The following is a 27,693-nucleotide window of genomic DNA, read 5'->3' on the forward strand; positions in this document are numbered from 1 at the left end:
AGCTAAGCACTTTTTTTTAAAATTTTCCTGATTTTCAAAAACATCCCTAAAAAGGCCCACTGATCTTGATAAAAATTACACCGTAAATTTCAGCCTATAAGAGAACTATGTAGAGGTTTCAGCTCCTAAACAATAGGCTTCTAAGCGCATAAGTACCCTTAGTTCTAGTGTCTGTCTTAAGTAGTCAAAAAGATTAATCAGTAGCAAAGTGGTTTTTTCTGCCATTCTGACTTAATTTTTTATATAAAATGAACCAAAATCGAAGTGAAGATGTCTCTCTTTTTTTGAATATTTATTAAAATTGAAATACTTGGAATCATTTAATATTTAATGATGAAGGAAGCTTTTTAAAAGAGGTAACCACACAGTGTAAGGAAAGAATTTCTTCCTTGACTTAATGACAAGACAATTTCTTTTTATTATAATAATAATGAGAAAATTTTACTCACCAGAAATTGCTTAGAATTATCCATTTTCTATGTAAATGTTCACAAGAAATGTCAGTAGTGTTAAGTTGAATAAACTATTCAAAACTGTTGAAGAACGCAATTTGAAACCTGAATATATACAAAAAATAATTGAATATATTGGCAACTAAAAAAGACACACCGGTTTTTCTTACACGGATTTAACCTAAAAAAAACTTGTATATCATGAAATAGAAATTCAGTTAATTGTGTCAGAAAAACTTGAACCAAAACAGATTATACCCACCTAACCAGATTGTACCTACCAATCCAGATTATACCTACCAGAAAAACCTGTTTGGTACGGGGGCGTCGTAGAAATGGAACTTACTACTCTACTTTTGTCACAACTCTACTTTTTAAATGAATACAACAACTTTAGCGTAAACAGCGAGGCTTTCAGGAGGGGACAGCTCCTTTAATATACAAAATAATTTCAGTTCGTTTTAAGTTTTAATGTCGCTCCTTACTTTCAGTTAAAAAATATATTTTTTTTAAATTGAATTTCTGAACGTTTTTCAAGTAGGCTAATGCATTTTCGAATTTGGCTGACCGTACATAAAAAATAAAAAAAAAATTGCATATCAATTTTGGCAGATTGATTTCGTATCTGAAGGGTTGCGCCCTCCTCAATACCTTGGTCTTTACGCCAAAGCTGCTAGCACTTTAAAAAGTGCCTGCTCAAATTAGACGACCCCCGTATTTCAGTAGACGCCAAGGCCGTATCCATTATTTTTTTTCCGGGGGTATTTTGCAATTTTTTTTCCGGTTGGTTGGGGGAGGGTTACACAAAGAAACAAAAACGTATAGAAATTTGCTTTTATTCATTTTTGTTTCATTTTTACGAGTCAGAGAAACAATTCAAGGGGGGGTCAAACCCCCTAACCCCTCACCCCCACCCCCTTCTTGGACAAGACCTTCGTAGACACTCTTAAAAAATTGGGATAAACAGTCAAACTTTAGCGTATTGAGCAGCATATTTTGGAGGAGGCAACCATTCAAATATGGAATAATTAATGTTCATTTTTCAAATAATCTGACTCACCCTCTATGAATTATACTCCTTCTCTTCACGGAAAAATCTTCTGTGTTAATTTCATCCGACGTAAAGTGCACCCCTCCCCCGTCAAATCCCTCCAGACAGTTGCATCTTCTCTGAAAATTCCCCCTCCTGTAAAATTACTTGCGGACGATTCAGCCTGAAAAAATCTCCTTAGCATTCTTTCATTGAAATAAGACTTTAGTCTCTAATCGGTTTCTTGATCACACCAGAAATTCCCCCTTCCGTGGAAATTATTTCTCAGAAAAAAACCTGGAAAAATGCCCTTGGATAATTCCCCCGGAACATCTCCTCATGAAAAATTTTGGCAAAGAGAATGTAAGACAATTATTAAGAATTTTGTATAGTAATTCTGTCAAATCCTCCCAGTGCAACTTTTCCCCTACAGTATTTACTCCCCAGAAGTTTTCCTCCACAAGGAAGATTCTCGCTATACAAATCCATTCCAAGCATTCCCTCCCCCCCCCCCCAAAAAAAAATGTCTAAATACTTCCGAATAACAAAGGCACTTCCTTGTTATATAGCATACACTCAAGAATTGAAGTTAGGTTAATCAAAATGAAATATACCAAAATATGAAGCGAATATAATTGTTTAATAAAAAAATTGTGGAAACTACAACAAAGAATTATGGAAGAGGGGTTGCCCAGATCGCATTATAGCAACTAACTTAACCTAACCAAAAACCAACTAAATATTGAATTAGAATATACCTACAATCTAGTTTCCCACCAAACCGAAGCTAATTGTTTTGTTTGAAAACTGGTTATTCTCTCATGTTCGCGATATAAATTCTCGAGCGTCTGCTATATAACAACGAAGTACCATAACCAATACTATACGTAAAAAATTAGCGAAGACTCTTTTTGTTTATATCATGAATGTATGGCAACCAAATATAATCACTCTCACTTATTGGCTTTAGCTCAACAATCGTTATACCATCATTGACGGCAATACCCCTTGAGAAATGATCCTGAAGAATAATTTTATTTTGCTCAGACATTGTTATTTTTCCTATAAAAGAACAAAACAAAAAATAGCGCTTGAAAAAAAGAGAGAGAGAAAAAAAAGAAAAATAACAAAAAATAACACATATATATATATATATATATATATATATATATATATATATATATATATATATATATATATATATATATATATATATATAAACAAAAAAACAAAAACAGCTATAAAAGGTCATCAATTGACCAGATACGCTTAATTCGAGCAGTCTCAGTTTCTTGCACAAAAATACGGTCTTGATTAGACCACATCCTGTAACTTTTAGATTAATTTCATCAAGTCTTCGGAAGATCGGGGTTGTGCTTTGTAAGGCTCTCAGCTACAAGTATGCCTAAACTAATAAGGAATTTTTTTACTTTAAACGTATGGCAAGTTACTTCTTTTGATCGAAACTAAATGAGAACAGGGGCAACTTTATCTGGTCTTTGAACTTTATTTCATTCAACTTTAAATCGCTGAACACTCTCTATGTCTGAATCCTTAATACTAGTAGACCCATCATGACTAGCAATACGTACGTCATGGTGTCCTCCACACTGCGACGGAATCTGCTTCACACCATTAAACAACGGAGGATTACTTGTACCTTCCTGTTAAATATCTTATAGCTTGAGCTCAAGCTGATTTATGTAATTTTGTAACAAATTAATCATGGGCATGAATGTTTTTAGATGTTTTTCAATTAGTTCAGATTTAGGATGAGACTCAACATGTACTGCATTATAGATTTCAGAAACCATTGCTTCAACTGGAAATTTAGGATTAAAATTAGCTGTAGTCTGCAAAGTCGATTTTTTCAGCTTCATTCCGCAAGTTCATTCTCTGTAGCCACTATGAGTCTACGGAGACCAGCAGTGGAATCTGAGAATAGATTATCCGTTACAGAATCTTGCCCTTTTCTTAGAAACCGGCGGTAAACATCAGGATGATTTTTTAGCTCTGCAAACGCATGATTAACTCCCTTAGTTTTCTTTTTTGATGCTTCCTTCTCATTGCCATCAAAACTAAGTAAACTCGAGACGGATAAAACCTGACGGCCGTGTTTTTTGTTCTAGCAAAATACAACAAATTTGCTGTCTCCGGTATTTGTCTTCATAATTTCTAGGATTCGAACTGGCCAAAGGGGATAACCCGAAGATTTGGCGAGGAACAAATCTCCAATTTTAACGTTAGCCGGATTCAAGACGGTAACAATAAGTATAAAAGAAATCAATAAAATTAGAATTTAATTAACATCAGATAGAAACGCAAAGAAACTTATCTTATGTGGGCAGGGCCACGGATGGTAGTGGCAAGCAAATTTTATAACTTACGTTTACAGGCGTCTACCCACGGTCTGTTTGGGGTTATGATGCCCCTAAAGACACCATGTTCCCATCCTCTCATTTTCTCAAAAATCTCTAGAATTTTTCTTTAGTTTGCTTATTTTTATGTATGTCAAACTTGCGTGTACTAAATGAATCTAAGGTGAACAGGCATCGTTTAATCTAGGTTTCCAGGTACATTGAATCACATTTGTTTTGAGTTTGAGGATTATACGAGTAGTAAGCCTACACGAAGTGACAGGTACTTAATATACACTGCTATAATCAATCTCCTGCTTTGAAAAGAGGAACAGCAACTTCTTTAGTTGATAGAGCAATATGTTTGAGTCCATTGTGGTTTCCCTACAAATTGTCAATAATCTAAATAAACAATATTTTTACGCAGCATAAACCTCGTACAAATGCACTAACGAGGATAGACTGGGTATAGAAGGTTGGAGTTAGTAGTATATAAGGTAATATTTACCTTGCTGCTATACCCCTTCGTTAGGGAGTACGTAGTCCCTGAGTCCCAAGTTCAAGGTCACGGGGAAAAATCCAGAAATGTTTTTGTCAACAGAGACCTTGGGAAAAACCTTAGTTATATAACGTTTTTGGGAAAACCTAATTAGTTTTTATAAGATTTTGGGAAAACCTAATTAGTTTTTCAACAAGGGAAGACGTTGGAGAAACACCTAGTTACTTAACTGACTTGTCAACAGGATTTAGGGAAATCCATTATTTTTATTATTGATTTTAGAACTGGAGGATGGATACATGAAAAAACTCATAGACTTGGAAAATACTCTATATAAAGTGGGAAAGAGATAGTTAGTGTCAGAGCTCTAAATTTGATTTTGTTCGATGGTATTATTTTGAATATTATTTTGTTTTCCTTGGAATATTACAAAAACGAGTAATTTCACTGTATTGAACATTAAGAGACAGGAGGAAGAGAATAGTGATGAAGTGAAAATAAGAACTGCAAATGTTGCAGTAGATATTGTGCCAGGGAGCAGATTAACTTTCGAGTGGGATGAGATGTTCAGTAAATATTTAATATCTCTGAGTCGATTCAAGATGGATGAATAGTTATGTTTTGCGGCCAAAGTGAATATAATGAATATATCAACCTCACAAGCAGGTTTGAATGCAATTGTAGAGCATATAGAGAAAAATGAACACCAGAGGCAACGCTCTAGCGTTGCCTATAGTAAAGGCCATACGGCTCAAATGTTTTATTATTTTTTTCCCAGAGTCACTTCATACGGAAGGGGTCGTCGTAGAAACTTCAAAGGAGGCTCATTCGATTGAAAATGGAGATTTCTAGTGCCCTTTTTAATAGTAGAAAATGTTTGGAGGGCAACTAACCCCCTCCCACGCCCATCATTCCCCCAAACACACCCAGTCAAAATTTTTAGATAGCCATTTTGTTCAGCGTACTTGATTTTCGGATAGAAAATATATTTTTGAGGAGGACACTCCCCCACAACCCTCAAGGCCAGAGTTTTAAGTTATGCCCTGGGGGCATATAAGGTTATTATAAAAGGCGTTATCGTAGAAACTTCAAAACAGGCTCATTCGATTGGAAATTTATATGCTTAGTGCCCTTTTTAATGCTCGAAAATGATTGGAGGGCAACTAGCCCCCCCCCAACACACCCATCATTTCCCAAAACAAATCCAATAAAAATTGTGAGATATCCGTTTTGTTCAGCGTAGTTTATTTTCACATAGAAAATATTTTTATGAGGAGGACACTCCCCCACAACCCTCAGGGCAAGGGTTTTAAGTTATGCCCTGGGGGCATATAAGGTTTTGATAGAAGGTGTTGTCGTAGAAACTTCAAAAAAGGCTCATTCTATTGGAAATTCAAAGGGATAGTGCCCTTTTTAATAGTCGAAAGTGAATGGAGGGCAACTAGCCCCCCACGCCAATCATTCCCCCCAATACATCCAATCAAAATTTTCAGATAGCCATTTTGTTCAGCGTAGTTCATTTTCAGATAGAAAGTATGTTTTTGAAGAGGACACTCCCCCACAACCCTTAGGGCAAGGGTTTTAAGTTATGCCCTGAGGGCATATAAGGTTTTTATAGATGGCGTTGTCGTAGAAACTTCAAAAAGGCTCACTTGGTTGGAAATTCAAAGGGCTAGTGTCCTTTTTAATAGTCAAAAGTGATTAGAGGGCAACTAGCCCCCCTCCCACGCCCATTATTCCCCCAAACACATCCAATAGAAATTTTGAGAAAGTCATTTTGTTCCGCATAGTTGATATTCAAATAGAAAATATGTTTTTGAGGAGGACACTCCCCCAAAACCCTCAAGACAAGGGTTTTAAGTTGTACCCTAGGGCATATAAAGTTTTTATAGAAGGCGGTGTCATAGAAACTTCAAAAAAGGCTCATTCGATTTGAAATTCAAAGAGCTAGTGCCCTTTTAACAGTCCAAAGTGATTTGAGGGCAACTAACCCCCCTCTCACGCCCACCTTTTCCCCAAACACTTCCAATCCAAATTTTGAGACAGCCATTTTATTAAACGTAGTTCGAATCAAATAAAATAACTACAAACAAGTGGTAGGGTATCACCTCACTGAAGAAACCTAAAACCCCAAACAAACAGAAATTGAAATTAACTATCTTACAAACATAAACATAACCGGTGCAAAAATAAATAAGTAAATAAATCTTATATAGCTTCAATATTTTTATTATTTTCCCCCCCAGAGCTGCTTTATATGCAAGGGTTAACAGTACCATTTTGTTAAAAATAGTTGAAAGTTTAAGTAACAAAACTTTGGTGTCGACAAAACCCCCCAGGGCCTGGGGGCAGGAAGAAATTCTCGTATAAACTTTAGAGAGGGCTCATTTGATTGGAAATTGGAATTTCTAGTCCATCTCTTAAGAGTCAAAATTGATCGAAGGGCAAATAACCCCCCACGCCCTTTTCCCCCACCCCTTTTTTGAACTAATTCTGTCTATACCTGAAGGCTCAATGAGAGTTAGACTGTTTTGGTATTAACACATACCTATTTGGCATCTGTTCTCGTCCTTAACAAGGAAAGAAACAGAGAGTGTAAGACAATAGCGGATCCAGGGGAGGGGGCGATGGGGCGCCCCCCTAACGTACTCATATATATATATATATATATATATATATATATATATATATATATATATATATATATATATATATATATATATATATATATATATATATATATATAGATATATATATATATATATATGTATATATATATATATATATATATATATGTATATATATATATAGGTATATGTGTATATATATATATATATATATACATATATATATATATATATATATATATATATATATATATATATATATATATATATATATATATATATATATATATATATATATATATATATATATATATATATATATATATATATATATATATATATATATATATATATATATATATATATATATATATATATATATATATATATATATATATATATATATATATATATATATAAAATATATATATATATATATATATATATATATATATATATATATATATATATATATATATATATATATATATATATATATATAAATAAAAACACTTTTATTAATACAACACTGAGGATAAAAAGAAAACCTGCTCTAAATCATTTAAAGATACTACCGGCAGCGTCACCCCCCCCTCCGCTGGTGGTACCCCTTCCCCCGAGGAAATGGGGGCACAAGACCCCCCCTCCCAAGGTCTTAGGAATTTTTAAATAAGTTTACTCACACCGAACTTTCCGTATCACAAACAAACTCGTCTCGGTCGTATGTTAAGTAGTGCCCAAGGGGAAGGGTACTTCCACCATCTCTACAAACGTAAGTAGCGACGAAGATCAAACTGCCTTTCCATCATAAACAGTAAGTAGAACAACAGGGAAATTTTTATGCAAGACAGAGGAACGCTAAATGGTAGTCATGGCAATCTTTTCATTATTTACATTAATTTTTTATATTTTAACGAGCAAATTGCCAACAGTTTCGCTCGTGGAATTGTATTTTAAACAATACAATTCCTATAAACTTCAATGCCAAAATTCTTTTCCACAAAGGGTGTGGGCACTCCCTTGCAACATTGTTTGATTTCCTCGGTGTGTTTCAGTATAAAGTACACCATCGGACTTACAAACAGACCCCGAGAACTCATATCTATTGCCATTTCTGATTTTAAAAAATAAAATTTTGTTTGAAGCTTGACGTTTGACTAGTTCCGGATAGACGTTCCCATCCCAGTTTGTATAGTCCATCCGAGAACTGATGATTTCACCGTTAGCCAAATCTTCAAGTAGGTTTTCTGTTTTGACTTTTAACAATAGAGAATCTGTATCCCCGTAGCAGACCTCTACTTGTTCCTTCCCATTCCATTGTAACCTAGCCACATTGTTGTAGAATTTCAAAATGATATTTTTTTAAATTTACAAGATGGCGCTGCATGCAGCAATATTTTTGTTTAATACTATGTTTCTTTTTTGTCTATTCAATAGTACTATGTCTGGAGCAATGATTGTAAAGGAAGTGTATTTGGGATCGGCAATAATTCGAGCACATTGGTTGGGATCGGTCACAACATCACAACAACTTCTATTGCGAACACTTTCGCACATTTTACCAAAGGACGAATTTAAAATGAGTTTATGGATTTTTTTGACCTTTGTTTCGCTTTGGAACGTTTCAAGAAAAAAGGGTCAACAAACGTTTTCAAATAAGGTTTTTGACTGAACTGAAGGGTTTTATGAATGTAAATATATATATATATATATATATATATATATATATATATATATATATATATATATATATATATATATATATATATATATATATATATATATATATATATATATATATATATATATATATATATATATATATATATATATATATATATATATATATTTATATGTATATATATATATATATATATATATATATATATATATATATATATATATATATATATATATATATATATATATATATATATATATATATATATATAGCAAATTGGTTGGGATCGGTTACAACGTCACAACGACCCCTTTTGCGAACACTGTTGCACATTTTACAAAAGGACGAATTTAAAATGAGTTTATAGATTTTTTTTCGACCTTTGTTTTCGCTTTGGAATGTTTCTAGAAAAAAGGGTCAACAAACGTTTTCAAATAAGGTTTTTGACTGAATTGGAGGGTTCTATGAATCTTTGTGACGTTGAAACCGTCGTTGCACATTTATTTCAATGCCACATGGTGTACTAAAATATTTTTTTCGGCAAGAGATCGGCAATAGGTTTTCTTTTTTAAAGGTGTCCAATGCATTCACGTAACTTATATATATATATATATATATATATATATATATATATATATATATATATATATATATATATATATATATATATATATATATATATATATATATATATATATATATATATATATATATATATATATATATATATATATATATATATATATATATATATATATATATATATATATATATATATATATAAGAAAAAACACTTTTAATAATACAGCACTGAGGATAAAAAAGAAAACCTGCTCTAAATCATTTAAAGATACTACCGTCAGCTCCACCCCCCCCCCCACTGGCGGTACCCCTTCCCCCTAGGAAATGAGGGTGCAAGACCCCCCCCCCAAGGTCTTAGGAATTTTTAAATAAGTTTACTCACACCAAGAATTTCCCTATGACAAACACACTCGTCTTGGTCGGATGTTAAGTAGTGCCCAAGGGGAAGGGTACTTACACCATTTCTACAAACGTAAATAGCGACGAAGACCAAACTGCCTTTCCATCGTAAACAGTAAGTAGAACAACAGGGAAATTCTTACACAAGACAGTGGAACGCTAAATGGTACTCATGGCAATCTTTTCAACATTTACAGTTATTTTTTTATATTTTAACGTGCAAATTCAAAACATTTTCTGTCGTCAGAAGGCGCAGTACTGCCTCTCTGGAGTATTGAGTAAGCCCAAAATGTTTTGAAACACTAAAATGATTATTTTAAACATATCTCTTTCTTCTATTCTGCCTTAACTGCTAAATATCTAACCATCAATTTTGTACACGACCAACATTTTTCGGAAAATTGTCTTGGGCAAAACAAAACATTTTTTGATACAATTTCATCATCGTGGAAAGGTGGCTGTCGTTTACTTGTCATGAAGCACAATCGGCTGAAAATGCCCATTAGTCTTTCAAATTGTTTCAACGCCATTTTTACCTATTTTTTCGATTTCAATACTAAAATCTCTGATGTGAAAACCGATACCTGATGAAACTAATTTCCACGCTACAGAATGGATGCATGGTTTTTCTTTTCAGGGAGATGATTCACTCATCTCGTCCAAAAATCTTTTAAACTGTTGAACAGCTTCTTGCATCCAAGCACCGTTAGTAAAAATAGTTCACGTTTCTCCCTGTCATCTTTGATTGGTTTCTTTCATAGGACAAACCCCATGCTCAAATAAAGGATGACCTCGCCAAATTGTTCAGTATGGGCAACATAGCCCATAATATAGCCCAATTGACGTAACAACACTAGCACAGTTGATGATGTGCTAGTGTTAACAGTCATTTGACCGCCTTATAGGAGTAGAGCAGTCTGAAGAGTAAATTGGGCAGGTTTTGAAAGAACTGATAAGAACCAGAAGTTAGAACCCATACAAATCTGTACAGAGAACTAGCCAAAGAAATTTTTGTAACAACAAATAAGAACACTCAATACTTACGATAGCAACACCAGCTAGCAGAGAAGAGACTTCCATAATTGTCTTAAGCTTTAAATTCACAGTTTTCAGCCTTCCCCATGACGCCATCTTTTTTTCTTCCTTTGCCTAAGGAGGGAAGCAAAGTAGTTTTTAGTCTAGTTTCAATTTGTACATAAATAGGAGACGTTGACCATTTAAGTTCTATTGGAGATTGAGATCGTGAACATGAAAGTGTATGTGTAAAAGCAATACACCATTCCTTTTCATAGGTAGCATAGTAGCATGATTGCATTGCCTAAATATAGACCAGTATGGTTCCTATGTACTGTTTATTTATATTTTTCTTTTCACCCGACCACCTCCTATGGCATGAGCTCTTATTGCAACTTCGGAGGGGGTTCATTTAATCGGTAACAGAAAGTTTTAATTCCTCTTTTAAGAGCCAAAAATTATTAGAGGTCAACCATCCCCCCCACGATGACCCTGTTTGCTGCCATCTTCCCCTACGCATTAAATGAAAATTTTGAGAGGTTTATTTTTGTTCTGCTTAGTTGGAAGGCCCTATTACTGTTACTCTGGGAGTAACAAACTCCCTAAGGGGTCTTTTGGCAAGGACTCTACGCTATCCAATTAGCGTATTGTTTACATATAGAACTTGTTACTAGGAAAAATGACCCAGGTTTGATCCTCAGTCTTCAAAAAGGCTTAGGTTACTAAAGTGAAGCTTTCAGGGAATGTTGAAGGGGCTGATCAACTAAATGAAAAGCACTATCTCCAACCAAGTTTTTTAAAATATGTATCGGCAGTATTTCAGGAACAACTTAGGGTATTGAGTTAAAAACTTTGGGGTATATTGATGAAAATATTTAATTAATCAAAAGAGACTCTGTTTATACTACTATTACTACTACTGCTACTACGACTACTACTACCACTACTTCTACTACTACTACTACTGTTACTACTACTGCCACTACTACTACTACTAATATTACCACTACTACTAGTACCACTACTACTATTATTACTACTCCTACTACAACTACTACTAACAGAATTACTACTGCCATCACTACTACTGGACCTACAACAACAGCTGTAACTGCTACTAATATATTTTAATAGGACCATGGGGCATTATGGGAAAAGGTAACCATTTTTCCATTATATATACAATATAAAAACAGGGGAGGGGAGAGTAAGAAATTTAATGGAGAAAAAATAAGTCTGCTTCAAAACTATGTCTCTCTCAACAATCTTTAAATAAAAAAGTTGATCCTAATTATTAGTATAAACTTGAATAGGACCAAAGGAATGTCATAGGGTGGGGTAGCTCTTAAGCATACAAAATATATTTCATAATGGGAAAAAATGCTCTGTTTCATAGCTATAAAGTTCTCGCAAGAAACGGTGAAAACCAGTTTGGTAATTGGTTTTGGCATTTGCGTAGACGCATAATGTAGTAATTAATGAATGCAACTGCCATGTAAGGAGGAACCGCCGTAGCAATTAAGGTCTTATAACTGTTAAAAATTGTAGCATGCTAGTTTTAGCACTTCAGAAAACCAATAATTAAAACAGACGATATTATAATATTTCCCAGCAGACAAAGTAAACCCCAGGAGAGGTAGAAGAAATAAATGTTTAATTCTTGTAGGTCGTAACTCTATATTTTTCGGTCTGTTTTTGTTCGGGGAGGATGTAGATATTATACATCACCACAGATATGTACCTCTTTTCTTCTTTCTATGCTTTTGATTTCGCGTCTCCTAATGCAATGGTTTTAAGAAGTAGCCTTATGTATTAATTCTCGCGAGTACCAAAACTAATTATCGTTTTCTGGGTAACAAAAGTAGCAGACTGTTCCGTTGCCTGTAGATTCATATTGACCATACCCCAATACCGAAGAAACATATTTAACTTTACTGTTAATAAGCTTAGAACCATTTGATATTTAAGCCTGGGTTAGCTTATGAAAGTTAAAAAACAACTTGGCAAATTTTATAAGCTGCGTCTCAAAATCTGAGGAGCCTCAATGTCACAGACAGTATTATCCCTTCCCCTCCCCCCCCCCCCCCAAAAAAAAAAGAAATAAATTAAATTATTTCGTAGAAAGTAACCAGCCTAAAAAATTAAAATTACTATTATGACAGCTATTATGTTGTTACAGTATACTCTATACATATGTTATGCTATCTAGTTTAGTTTTATTATTATTAATTAAAAAAAAAATTCCACAAAATAAGTTTTTCAGAGAAAAGTAAAGAAGTAAATTAAGCAAAAATCTGCAAAATAACATCAAATAATGTACCAAGCTTGAAACTACCACAAATCAGGATCAATAAATAAATGAAGCCCAAAACGAACAGAAATTACATTAACCGATTTGATTAATAAATCAAATAATATTAACATTTTGATAACTAAATATCAGTATATGTATTTTTTGTGTTTTTTTTATTTTTTTATTTTTTACTATAAATATTTAACATGATCAAAATTTTTAATAAAGATTATTAGCCTTCATTATCATTTTTGGTATTTTATTCCCATATTTTCTTTTTTCCCCTTCCTTTTTTCCAATTTTTCCCCTTTTTAGCTTTTACCCCTCGTTATCTTTTTTCTCCTATTAAAAAATAAATTCAACAAAAATGGAAACTTAAACCAAACTACAACCACCAAAAAAACTTCTCTTCCTCTATTTTCTCCTCCTTTATATCTCTGAAATTAAAAAAAAACTAAATTAACCCAATATAACATTTTCATCATCCTAGCTATAGACTCTCATTTTCAAAACAGATCTCTCCCATAATCTCCCATTTATAACAACTAAAAATTAATTAAGGTAATCAAATACAACAGGTCATTCTCCGGGGCATACTACAACACAATAAAAACAAAACAAAATATAATGCACGTCCCGCTTGTAGGATTCTCCCCCTCCTTAGGGAAATCCTTTGGCAGGGGCTTCAATTACGTTCCAAATTTTACATTACCCCTTCAAGCTTCCATAAAAAAAATAAAAAATAAAACATTAAAAAATTAAAATAAAATAACAAAATTTGAGCCATTGTTCCCTTACAAATAAAACTCAACAAACAATAAGACATACACTTAAACACCACAATACTTATTTAGAAAGAAGGGTTCAAAAATTCTAACAAATTACCCATAAACTTTAAATTTCCCAATAAATTTCATTTTTTCCTTGATTGCCTTAAGAAAAAAAAATAATCAGCTATTTACCAAACGCTCTATCCACTCCTCATCAATTCTTCCATTCCATTTTCTAGTCTTTCTCAAAAGCTCTACTTTCCCCCTAACTACTCCTTTAAATCTTTCTAACTCAACTCGCTTTTTCTTTTTCCTCATCTTCCAAATATGGGTACATGCCCATATCACAATTAATAACATTCCTTTATGTCTCTTTTCATCACCTTTCCTTTCAAAATCCAACTTCAAATTTTTTTTACTATTTAAACTCTGTTTGTCTGCAAAAAAATCTGTTTAATTTCTTTGATAGCTTGGATACATTTACGCTATTTTTATTTGGTTAAATTTTAAGAGCAGAAGTAGCCCCGAAATTTTGAACATAATACGCTCAGTCGTTCTTGGGATGCTGCTGAGTTGCCTTATTGGGAATTAGCATTATCACAGTGCATTTGGATTTAATCTTAAGGCAAAATTTAGTTTTTAAACATAATGTGAAAATTGGAGGATGGGAGCGGAAGGGGGATTAGTTGCCCTCCAATCACTTTCGACTATTAAAAAGGCGTCAGCCCTTTCTATTTTCAATCGAATGAGTCCTTTTCGAAGTTTCCACGACAACTCCTTTGATACGAAGTGCCCTGGTCTAAACAACATCAACCACAAAAAATAGTACATTATATCCACATCAATCTTTACTATAAAAATGTCAAGCCTTCCAATCACTCTCGACTATTAAAAAGAGCACTAGGCCTTTGGATTTCCCATCGAATGAGACCTTTTGGAAACGATAACGCCTTTTATAAGCACCTTATATGCCCAAAGGGCATAAAACAACCTTTACCCTAAGCTTTGTTAGGGCGGTTGTCTTCCTCTAAGACCGAATTTCCAGAAATTTCAAATACATTAAACAAAATGGCGATCTTAAAATATTGATTGGATGTATTTGTAAAAATGGTGGGTATAAGAGGGTTGGTAGTCGCTCTCCGATCACTTTCAACTCTTACAAATTAACCTAGCCCTTTCAATTTCCAATCAAATGAATTCTTTTGAAGTTTTTACGACAAAACTTTCAAAAAAAATCTTATATGCCACCAAGGCATAACTTACAACCGTTGCCCTGAGCGCTGGGAAAGTGTCATTCTCAAAGACCTAATTTCAAGAAATTTATACTACGCTGAACAAAATGACTATCTGAAAATTTTGACTGGATTTGTCTGGAGGAATGGTGGGCGTGAGAAGGGGTTTAGTTACCCTCCAATCCCTTTCAACTATTACAAAGGGCACTAGCCCTCTCAATTTAACATTGAATGAGCTCCTTTTGAAGTTTTACGACAACTCTATCATTAAAAACCTTATATGCCCCAGGGCAAAACATACAAACTTTGCCCTTGGAGCTCTGGGGGGTTTGTCATCCTTAATTACATAATTTTCAGAACTTTCAACTACGTTGAACATAATGGCTATCTCTAAACTTTAATTGAATGTTTTTGGGGAAATGGTGGGTGTAAGAGTTGGTTTAATTACTCTCCACTCACTTTTGACTATTATACAGAGCAATATCAATTTCCAACCAAATAAGCCCTTTTTGAAATTTCTGCAGTAACTTTCTATATAAACTTTATATGCCCCCAGGGTATGGCTTACAACCCTTGTACTGAGGGCTCTGAAGTGGCTATCATCCTAAAACACCTAATTTCAAGTATTTTCAACTATGTTGAACAAAATGGATATCTCAGGATTTTGATTAGGTGTGTTTGAGGAAATGGTGGGCGAGAGAGGGGCGTTAGTCGCTCTCTAATCAATTTCGACTATTATAAACGGCACAAGCCACTCCAATTTCTAATTGAATGAGCCTTTTCGAAGTTTCTACGACAACATTTTTGATAAGAAGTGCGCTGCTCTAAATGGAAAAAATAATAAATAATACATTGTGCCAACATCGTTCTTATAAGCCCCCAGGGCATAACTTAAGGCCCTTGCCCTGAGGGTTGTGGGGGAGTCTCCTCCTCTTTACTAAGTACCCATTTCTTGTCTCGTTCTCAAGTGTCCCCGTTCTTTACTTAGGCAGCACGATCGCCCTGCCTATGATTTATACGACAACCTTCTTTATAAACCTTTTATGCCCCCAGGGAATAACTTACAACTCTTGCACTGAGGGCTCTGAGGGGGATATCAGACTAAAAGACCTAATTTTCAGAACGTTCAACAACGTTGAACAAAATGAATATCTCAAAATTTTGATTGGATGTGTTTAGGAGAATGATGGGAGTAAGAGGGGCGTAGTAACTATCCAATCACTTTGAACTATTAAAAAAGGCACTAGCCCTTTCAATTTCAAATTAAATGAGCTCTTTTGAAGTATCTACGACGACACTTTCAATAAAAGCTTTATATTCCCCAGGGCATAACTTACATCCCTTACCCTGAGAGCTGTTGGGGGAGGGGTTGTCATCCTTAAAAACCTAATTTCCAAAACTTTCAACTACGTTGAGTAAATTGGTTATCTAAAAATTTTGATTATATGTATTTAGGGAAAAGCTGGGCCTTATATTACCCTCAAATCACGTTCCACTATTAAAAAGGGTAATAGCCCTTTGGATTTCAAATCTAATGAGCTCTTTTTCAAGTTTCTACGAGAAAGATTTCAATAAGAACCTTAAATGCCCCCAGGGTATAACTTATAATTCTTGCCCTGAGGGTTGTGGGGGATTTTCCTCGTCAAAAACATATTTTCTATCTGGAAATCAACTACGCTTAACAAAATTGCTATCTCAAAAGTTCTATTGGATGGGTTTGGGGGAAGGATTGGCGTGGGGGGGGGCTAGTTGCCCTCCAATCACTTCCGACTATCAAAAAGGGTACTAGGCCTTTGAATTTCCAATCAAATGAGCTTTTTTTAAAGTTTTTATGACAGCGTCTTCTTTAAAAACCTTGTATCCCCCCAGGGCATAACTTAAAACTCTTGCCCTGAGAGCTGTTGGGGAGTGTACTCCTTAAAAACATATTTTGTATTTGGAAATCAACAACGTTGAACAAAATGGCTATCTCTATATTTTGATTGGATGTGTTTGGGTGAATTATGGGCGTGGTGGGGCTAGCTGCCCTCCAATCACCTTCGAATATTAGAAAGTGCACTAGCCTTATAAATTTCCAATTGAATGAATCTTTTTTGAAGTTTCTACGACAACTTCTTCTATAAAAAACCTTATATGCCCCCAGGGCATAACTAAAAACCCTTTCTCTGAGGGTGGTGGAGGAGTGTCCTCTTCAAAAACATATTTTCTATCTGGAATTCAACTTCACTGAACAAAATGGCTATATCAATATTTTGATTGGATGTTTTTGGGGTAATGATGGGCATCAAGGGGGGGGGGGCGGGGAGTAGTTGCCCTCCAATCACATTCAACTATTAAAAAGAGCACTAGTCCTTTGAATTTCCAATCAAATGAGCCTGTTTTGAAGTTTCTACGACAACGCCTTCTATAATACCTTATATTCCCTCAGGGTATAACTTAAAACCCTTGCCCTGAGGGTTGTGAGGGAGTTTCCTCCTCAAAAACTAAGTTTCCATTTGGAAATCAACTACGCTGAACAAAATGGCTATCTCAAAATTTTGATTGGATATGTTTGGAGGAATGATGGGAGTCGGGGGGGGGGGGGAGTAGTTGCCCTCCAATCATTTTCGACTATTAAAAAGGGCACTAGCCCTTTGAATTTGCAATCGAATGAGCCTGTTTTGAAGTTTCTAGGACAAAGCGTTCTATAAAACCTTATATGCGCTCAGGGGTATAGCTTAAAACCCTTGCCTTGAGGGTTTTGGGGGAGTGTTCTCCTCAAAAAAATATTTTCTATTTGGAAATCAACTACGCTGAACAAAATGGCTGTCTCTAAATTTTGATTGGATTTGCTTGGGGGAATTATGGGCTTGGGGGGGCAAGTTGCCCTCCAATCACCTTCGAATATTAAAAAGTGCACTAGCTTTTTGAATTTCCAATTGAATGAGTCTTTTTTGAAGTTTCTAAGACAACTTCTTATTTAAAAAAAACTTATAATCCCCCAGGCCATAACTAAAAACCCTTTCCCTGAGGGTGGTGGAGGAGAGTCCTCCTTAAAAACATATTTTCTATCTGGAAATCAACTTCGCTGAACAAAATGGCAATATTAATATTTTGATTGGATGTTTTTTGGGTAATGATGGTCCTCAAGGGGGGGGGGGGAGGGGTAGTTGCCATCCAATCACATTTGAATATTTAAAAGGACACTAGTCCTTTGATTTTCCAATCAAATGAGCCTGTTTTGAAGTTTCTACGACAACGCCTTCTAAAATACCTTATATTTCCTCAGGGCATAACTTAAAACCCTTGCCCTGAGGGATGTGAGGGAGTCTCCCCCTCAAACATATTTTCTATCTGGAAATCAACTACGCTGAACAAAATGGCTATCTCAAAATTTTTATTGGATGTGTTTGGAGGAATGATGGGCGTCGGAGGGGGGGGGGGGGGTGGTAGTTGCCCTCCAATCACTTTCTACTATTAAAAAGGGCACTAGCCCTTTGAATTACCAATTGAATGAGCCTGTTTTGAAGTTTCTACGGCAACGCCTTCTATAAAACCTTATATGCACTCAGGGCATAGCATAAAACCCTTGCCTTGAGGGTTGTGGGGGAGTGTCCTCTTCAAAAACATATTTTCTCTCTAGAAATCAACTACGCCGAACAAAATGACCTTCTCAAAATTTTGATTGGATGTGTTTGGGAGAATGATGGGCGTAGGGGGGGGGGGTGGCTAGTTGCCCTCCAATTACTTTCGAATATTAATAAGCGCAGTAGAACTCTCTTCCAATCAAATGAGCCCCTTTTAAAATTTCTACGTCAACCCATTCCATATGAATTGCCCTGGTCTAAAGGAAAAAAAAAAATAATAAATAGTACATTGTGTCAACATCGTTCCTATATGCCCTAGGGCATATCTTAAAACCCTTGCTCTTAGGGTTTTTGGGGAGTGTCCTCCTCAAAAACATATTTTCTTTCTGGAAATCAAATATGCCAAAAGAAATAGCTATATCAAAATTTTGATTAGATGTGTTTTGGGGAATGATGGGCGATGGGGAAGGCTATTTGCCCTCCAATAACTTTCGACGATTAAAAAGGGCACTAGCCACTCCAATTTCCAATCGAATGATCTCTTTTCGAAGTTTCTACGACAACTCCTTCGATACGAAGTGCCCAGGTATGGAGGAAAAGAAAGAAAAAAAACACACTGTGTTCACATAGTTCTTTACTTAGGCATTGCTAGCGCGCTGCCTATCATTATAAAATTATAACTAACTGGGATGTTTTCATATTTTGATTATTTTAAATCAAAATCAAAGAATAAACCAGATTAGAATGTTATAAGCTACAGTGATGACAGTGGTCAAATATGGCTCTGAAGTATGGACGCTCCGAAAAACGGATGAAGATTTGCTAGATGTTTTCCAGAGAAATTGCTTAAGGATTGTTCTGGGTACCCGGCTGACTGACCGTATCTCAAACAATACGATAGGCTTTACGAAAAATATGGTTCAATACTGTTCTCTAGGGCTATAATAAAAGAAAGATTGAGGTGGCTAGAACACTTTGTGCGGATGAAGGATGACAGATATTCGAAAAATTTTCTTTTTGGCCAACCGTCTAGGGCTAAACGGAAAGCAGGTCGTCCTCGTCTGGGGATGGAGGACGTCATAAAGAAAGGTTTAAAGGAAATGGGAAGGTCATGGGAGGGAGTAAAAAGGGAGGCTTTGTATAGATTGGAATGGAGGAGCAGCATGCGTAGTTCTGTTGGCCTCGGTCGGCTTGGTCCTGCGGTGATTTGTTAGTAGTAGTAGTAGTAAATAGAGAGACAAGCTCAAAGGTAGAGGAGTAAAGTAATGTTTATCTTCCTATCCGCAAAAGGTACGAACAATTAATTGACAAACAAATGAGGATTAATTATATATTATTGCAAGATATAAATGATTTCTCTAAATACATCCACTCAAAACACCTTCTACCAACCATATTGGCTATAAAAATTCAAGGAAATTAAGAGAAGCAAATAAGGAACTGAATAAAAAGTAAAACTATTTAAACCCAAGCATGATCAAAACTAAATATAAAAACTAAAATTCCCAATTGAAATTGAACACTGAAGTCAAACTTCGCATAAGAAAATTTAAGGAAATGAGTAAAAAATATATTTTTGAAGAGATTGGGACAGTGGAGGAGCAAATTCAGATTGTGCTAGCATCAGGTGTATTGGTATTACTGTAAGTGTCAGACGTAGTCATAGTTATTTTTATAGTTAGGACAGCTGCATTTTCGGGACATTCCTATTAAATAGTAAATAATTACAATCGAAAATTACTTGAAGGTCTCTTAATCTTTGTCTTGAAACACTGCTATCGCTTCGTCTGTAGGATCTGGAATTACGACGCAGGAATTGGCTGGTTCTAGTCTTTCCATTATTGTTTCCATGCATTGTTTCATTGTCAGTTTCAGCACTGGAAATTGGCAATATAAGCACTTTTGACAAAAACGAGATCATCTCATTCATGGTATAACTGCCACTACTATTAACAAAAAATCAATGCGATTTTAATAAATAATATGTGTGAAAAACATTAAAAATTATTCGAAATAAAGAAAAAATGAAATCTAAAACCGCAAATCCTGCTTTCTTAAGGTCGGAATTTAGTTCAACCTTTTTCAGGTTTTCCATTCCCTCCATACTTTTTTCATATGGTGACGAAGACATGAATAAGGTCATCAATACCTACCATAACTTTGAAAATCAAAATTATGGACTGGATAAATCGTTGAAAGAAAAAGAAGCTTTTTTCCCACCACCTGAATAATTAAAACAAGCAAAGGTTTGGTGATGTGTCTTTCATAATCAAAGGTTCGGCGGAAAGTCTTTCATAATTACAAAAGAAATAAACTTTTGGGAGAGAATAGAGGATGAACTATATTTTAAATTGGTCAATTAATTTAATCTTGCTCTTTCGAGGAAAAAAAAGAAAAATGATTCAATTTAATGATTATCTAAATAAGCCTTTAAGAGGTTTTGAAGCTAGCCCTCTGAGGGAAATCTAATTTATTTTCACTTCTGAACAGCTTAGTCTTAATTCCAACCCCCCCCCCCCCAAAAAAAATAATATTTCAAATATTGTTTGGAATTTAAATCTTCTGATTTGTACATAAAAATAATATTTTAGCTTAGTTTTTCTTCAGGGCATTGATTTTTCTTGAAAACGTTTCTTCTAAAAAAATATCATTACTGTTTTATTTAAATGAATTACATTTGTTATTCTATTGTTGGAAATAATTATATTCAAGTAAAGAAACCAACCTTTTGATTTATATGTATTTAGTTAGTAATTGAATTTATGCACATTTTATTTACAGAAACAAATATTAAGATCACTCTCATCTAAATGGAGGCATATATTCCATTAAACTATAGGATATTATCCACTTTAAACTCAAATGATAGACAACGAATAACCACGCAAAACTTGAAAGATACAATAGGTAAATATTAACTATAAACTCGCATATAATTTCCTACCTAAAACTAATATAACAACCGAACGAAAAATATCTCTCTGACCGAAAATCGCGTCTATTAGATAATTAGACATTTTGATTTACAGTATTCAAAAAGGGTAACATCACACTACTTTAAATTTCACTTAAAAACATCTAATCTATTTTACTCAGACTGTCTTTCCATAGATTTTACACACCCATCTTGCTCTGATGCTAAACAATACCCAAAGGAGAGTACAATTACACCATCCCTAAGAACATATAGGTTATTAGATATTGCTGATATTGAACTCTTATCAATTTCAACAATATAGATTTTTGTTTCAGAGAACGGATTACGATTAGTTTTGCACGTGGATTTCAATATTTTCTCAATTCATTCTATAAATGTCATACGCACTCATATCAAACTTTTGGTCTATATATTTAGTGAGCACCCCCTTGCAGTTGTTTTTCACCTCCTTACTTTGAGTCAATATAAAGTAGACTTAAGGACTAGCAAACACACCCTTGCAATTGTATTGATCCCACTTTCTGATTTTATATATATAATTTAATTTGGTACTTGGTGTTTCACTAGTTCAGGGTATTGTTAAACATCCCATTTTATATCCATACGTGCACTAGAGATGTCAGCGCTTGCCAAATTCCCTATTAAATTGTTGGTTTTAATTTTCAAAAGCGGAGAATTCGTTTCTTCATAACTCTGTTGTACCTTCCCCTCCTCCCATCCTTGCACCTTAGCTAAAATATACAACAATTTCAATACAAGGTTTTTATTTACTTTTAAAACTGAACTACCCAAACAAGCATTCTTGTTTAGCATGACCTACTTTTTCCGCTACAAAAACACCTATATCGAACCGATAATGGTAAACGTTATAAAATTTAGATCTGCAATGATTGGTGCACATTCTACCAGATTAGTCACAAAATCACACCGGCTGCGATTGCTAACCACCTAGTATTGGCTTCAAGAATGCAGTATCCATAAAAAAAAACACAGCCACCCCCGTTAGATTGATTCACTAACTCATGCTGCTCAATATGCGTGATGAAACGAAATTTCTTTTGACTAGTCTTTTGAATTTAGTCTATCCTTAAACTTAGAATTAATACATTTTATGTTTTTACAACAAATGATTCTATTTTTTTTTTACATATAATATCCAACAATCTCAAGACAACACTTGATATTACAGAGGTGAAAATATTCGATTAAATTTCCAAACATCTATTTGACCAAATTTTCTTAGTAAATTTGAATTCATCAAGCGTTATCCTTTGGTCATGAAATGAATTGTGTTAAGATTCGATGCAGGGGATATTTTCTTCACTCTATTTCGGAAGGGAGTTATAGTAAAATTAAGACATACACCCTTATTTGTCAATAGATCATACATTTCGGCTTCAAGGCAACACTGTTTGAAAAGAAATTAGTCATTATGGTAATCAGCCTTTTGAACTTGAATACTTAGGTTGAAAACTGTATGAATCTAAAAGACGGCTCTTATTCAAAATTTCTTTCTCATACTCAATATATCTCCACTTCAGATGCATAGAAAGAAGCTTTTCCGATAAAGTGGGTATTATATTATAAGAAAAACTATCTTTCACCATGAATTACCATCAATTCCACCCATTTTTGTTAACAAAGCTGGCACTCGGAGAATTAATCTCAAATCAGTGTTTGAAATATGGATTTAAACAGGAAGAAAAGTATGAAGTTTCATTTTAAAATTTCCTTGGTTGTGAGAGCATCCTCAAAATTATGCCCTGCAAAATTAGGATTTAAAAGATGATCATGATCCCTCACAGTGTCACGCTGTCTCGCGATCTGTTCCAGACAATAACAAAATTTTTGACCTGAATGAAAAGCCTGGCGATCAGTATGTGTTAGTATAGTAGGTTAACATATTATGTGTATCGATCTTGAAAAAGACTTATTCACGGTCATAATTGAAACTTTTTCAGCATATACCACACACATCTTCCCTACTGCCTCATACATCTCTACCAACTGAAGAATATTTTGAGAATTTCGTTGTGAATTACTGAAGGCAAAAGATTTTGACTTATGATCCTTGACAAGATTATAACTCGAGGAGGGATAATAAATATCTACCAGTTTCTCTTCACAACGGAGGGAAACTTTGTCTCTTGTTTAAAGTGAATAGTGAATTTTTTTTAACTTTAGAACGGCTTTTTTGCCAGATGGTATCTCAACTGATTGATAGCCGTGTCTTTCACAGGGTTAAAATCTTTAAAAAAATTTATTACACTACAGAAAGCAAAAGACATATTGGGCAGAAGTGACGTGAAGACTCTTTTTCACCTGGGATAAGAGTCGACTTATGTCTGTTATTGGGAAGAAATGACCGTGGGATTTCTTGTCTTTGGTAAGCCCATACAGGATCCAGATCTAATATTTAACATTGAAAATTGATGGCCCTCTCACGGAATCCTCGATGCCTTTCATATCTTTACGCTCACCCTTCTTAAAGACAGCGTCAAACTTTATAATTGTTACCCCACTCTCAAAGGCTGATTTTTCTTATCGAAAACCCTAATTACACATTAGAGATACAGGATAATTACCATCTGGAGAATATTTAATACCTTTCGGTAAAAATTAAGTATTTAATGGTGTGTGTGGTAAAATTGGAAATGCACATTTAAAACCTTTCAAAACCGTATCATAATTCAAACTCTGAGCACCCTGGGAGACTCTTAAGTGGAGAATTTTTCAAGTTTGTCACCTTTCTCTGCTTCTATTAAATTAAAAATTTGTATTGTATTTACATAGATTCAGCTCTAAACCATCTATATACACAATCACCATTCCTCCTCCTTTATAATTTAAACTATTGGTTTATTTAACTACCTTTTCGATCCGTCTCATTCAATTTTCTTCATTTTTTTGCTTTTGCCTTTGAGAAGCCTGAACTTAAGCAGCAGTATTTGTAAAAAAAACTTCTTCCCATGTGTTTTATTCAGATAATGAAAGTTTGAATTGTAGTCCATGACAGTAAACCCTAAAGTCTTAATTTAATATTCTGTTAGATTCTTGATATCCTCGTGAAGCAATTGGAATGTGATAACGGGATCCAACGTAACAATAGTATTGGAATATCTACACCTCCTAAAATTGCTCTAAGAACACGAATGTAATCCAAAGCCTTGTCAACTAAATAAACTGAAATGACTCTTCACTTCCAGAATTAAAGATTTCAGCCCATATCCCCCCTAGGTCCAGAATCACTTCACTCTTCTGAAAAACAAACTCCTGGCTATTAAGCTCTACATCTCCAACTATGGATCTGGAATCACATTTTTCATCTTCATTACGATAGTCGGAACATTCAAAATCAAATAATTTATATTTATTGACAAGCAAAGCAAAACCAGATTCAAAGCATAATTCTACGTTACCAAAGATATGCTATCGGAAGATCTTAGGCAGTGCAATAGCGCTGCCTAAGTAAAGAACGATGTGAGCACAATTTATCATTTATTTTTGGTTCTTGGTATTCAACCAGGGCACTTCGTATTGACGGAGTTGTCGTAGAAACTCCGAAAAAGGCTCATTCGATTGCAAATTGGAGTAGTTTATGCCCTTTTTAATACCAGAAAGTGATTAGAAGGCAACTAACACCCCTTCCACGTCCAACATTTCCCCAGACACATCCAATCAAAATTTTGAGATAGCCATTTTATTCAGTTTAGTTTATTTCCAGATAGAAATCATGTTTTTGAGGAGGGTTGTAATTTGTGTCCTGGGAGAATATAAGGTTTTTATAGAAAGATTTGTCGTAGAAACTTCAAAAAAGGCTTATTCAGTTGGAAATTGAAAGAGCTAGTGTCCTTTTTATTAGTCGAAAGTGATTGAAGGGCAAATAACCCTCCTCTCGCGCCCATCTATACCCCAGACCCATACAATTAGAATTTTGAGATAACCATTTTATTTAACGCAGTTATTCAACACATTTTATGCAACGCAGTTTTATTCAGCTGATATTTAGTAATCAAAATGTTAATATGATTTGATCTATTAAAGTTATAAAAGTAAAAACATTTATATTTTTTCAGTAAAGTGCAAATTATGTTCTGGCCTTGGGATGGCATAGGGGTTTTGAGTGAAATACTTTTAAGTGAAAGACTGTGATACACAAGTAGAAGTAGAAGCTACATGATCATATTTACTTTCCTCTTTAAAAAATGTTTTCTAGGCACCGAAATGTATCATCTATTGACATGTAAGGGTGTATATCCGTATGATTATAATAGCTCCTTTTTGAGATTGAGTGATGAAAATACCTCCTTCACTGAATATTTTTACAATCCTCTTTATAACCAAACGATAATACTTAATGAGAATAATTAAGTTATTAAAGTTTGATCAAAATACTATGAAAATGGAATCAGTTATTGTGAACGTTATTAATGAAGTGATGTGTTGACATGGTTGGATATCATACTTAAAATCAAAGGTGAAACTTATGAAGAATTTGGATTAGATTTGGGTTATTAGTTTTAACCCTCAGAAGTGCCCTGGTCGAAGACCAAGAACCAAAAATAAATAATACATTGTGCTCACATCGTTCTTTACTTAGGCAGCGCTATTGCGCTGCCTAAGATCTTCCGATAGCATATCTTTGGTAACGTAAAATTATGCTTTGAATCTGGTTTTCCTTTGCTTGTCAATAAATATAAATTATTTGATTTTGAATGTTCCGACTATCATAATGAAGATGAAAAATTTGATTCCAGATCCATAGTTGGAGATGTAGAGCTTAATAGCAAGGAGTGTGTTTTTCAGAAGCGTAAAGTGATTCTGGACCTAGGGGGGATAGGGGCTGAAATCTTTAATTCTGGAAGTGAAGAGTCATTTCAGTTTAATTAGTTGACTAGGCTTCGGATTACATTCGTGTTCTTAGAGCAATTTTAGGAGGCGTAGATATTCCAATGCTAATGTTACGTTGGATCCCGTTAACACATTCCAATTGCTTCACGAGGATATCAAGAATATAATAGAATATTAAATTAAGACTTTAGGGTATACTGGCATGGACTATAAGTCAAACTTTCATTATCTGAATGAAACACCTGGGAAGATGTTTTTTTTACAAATACTGCTGCTTAAGTTCAGGCTTCTCAAAGGCAAAAGCAAAAAAAAATGAAGAAAATCTTATGAGACGGATCGAAAAGGTAGTTCAATAAACCAATAATTTAAATTATAAAGAGACTTAGATTGAAAACTGTATGAATCTAAAAGACGGTTCTTATTCAAAATTTCTCTCTCATACTAATTATATCTCCACTCGAGATGCATAGAAAGAAGCTTTTCCGATAAAGTGGGTATTATATTATAAGAAAAACTATCTTTCACATTGAATTACCATCAATTCCACCCTTTTTTGTTAACAAAGCTGGCACTCGGAAAATTAATCTCAAATCAGAGTTTGAATTATGGATTTAAACAGGAAGAATAGTATGAAGTTTCATTTTAAAATTTCCTTGGTTGTGAGCTCATCCTAAAAATTATGCCCTGCAAAATTAGGATTTACACGATGATCATGATCCCTCACAGTCTCACGCTGTCTCCCGATCTGTTCCAGACAATAACAAAATTTTTGACCTGAATAAAAAGCCTGGCTATCAGTATGTGTTAGTATAGTAAGTTAACATATTATGTGTATCGATCTTGAAAAAGACTTATTAACGGTCATAATTAAAACTTTTTCAGCATATACCACACACATCTTCCCTATTGCCTCATACAACTCTACCAACTGAATAATATTTTGAGAATTTCGTTGTGCATTACTGAAGGCAAAAAATTTTGACTTATGATCCTTGACAAGATCATAACTCGAGGACGGATAATAAATATTTACTAGTTTCTCTTCACAACGGAGGGCAACTTTGTTTCTTGTTTAAAGTGAATGGTGAAATTTTTTTAACTTTAGAACGGCTTTTTGCCAGCCGGTATCTCTACCGATTGATAGCCGTGTCTTTCACAGGGTTAAAATCTTTAAAAAAAATTATTACACTACAGAAACCAAAAGACATATTGGGCAGAAGTGACGTGAAGACTCTTTTTCACCTGGGACAAGAGTCGACTTATGTCTGTTATTAGGAAGAAACGACCTTGGGATTTCTTGTCTTTGGTAAGCCCATACAGGATCCAGATCTAATATTTAACATTGAAAATTGATGGCCCTCTCACGGAATTTTTGGTTTGTAGAAACTTCAAAAAAGGCTCA

At 34.4% G+C, this 27,693-nt stretch overlaps 1 protein-coding gene across 1 annotated transcript in view; it reads right to left on the reverse strand.

Moving 5' to 3' along the window:
• LOC148950925 (calcium release-activated calcium channel protein 1-like) overlaps positions 1-27,693 on the reverse strand; it is a 148,195-nt gene that overhangs the window by 81,967 nt on the left and 38,535 nt on the right. Inside the window, exons 2-3 of the mRNA XM_089090068.1 lie at positions 20,244-20,379; positions 10,672-10,776 (exon numbers count right to left, since the gene is read on the reverse strand). Coding sequence (XP_088946194.1) covers positions 10,672-10,776; positions 20,244-20,379 — 241 coding nt within the window. The remainder of the gene's footprint in view (positions 1-10,671; positions 10,777-20,243; positions 20,380-27,693) is intronic.

The sequence above is a fragment of the Artemia sp. Qi Xiang Cuo genome, chromosome 6 (assembly GCF_049724085.1).
Source record: "Artemia sp. Qi Xiang Cuo chromosome 6, ASM4972408v1, whole genome shotgun sequence".
In the NCBI taxonomy this organism is placed as follows: domain Eukaryota; kingdom Metazoa; phylum Arthropoda; class Branchiopoda; order Anostraca; family Artemiidae; genus Artemia; species Artemia sp. Qi Xiang Cuo.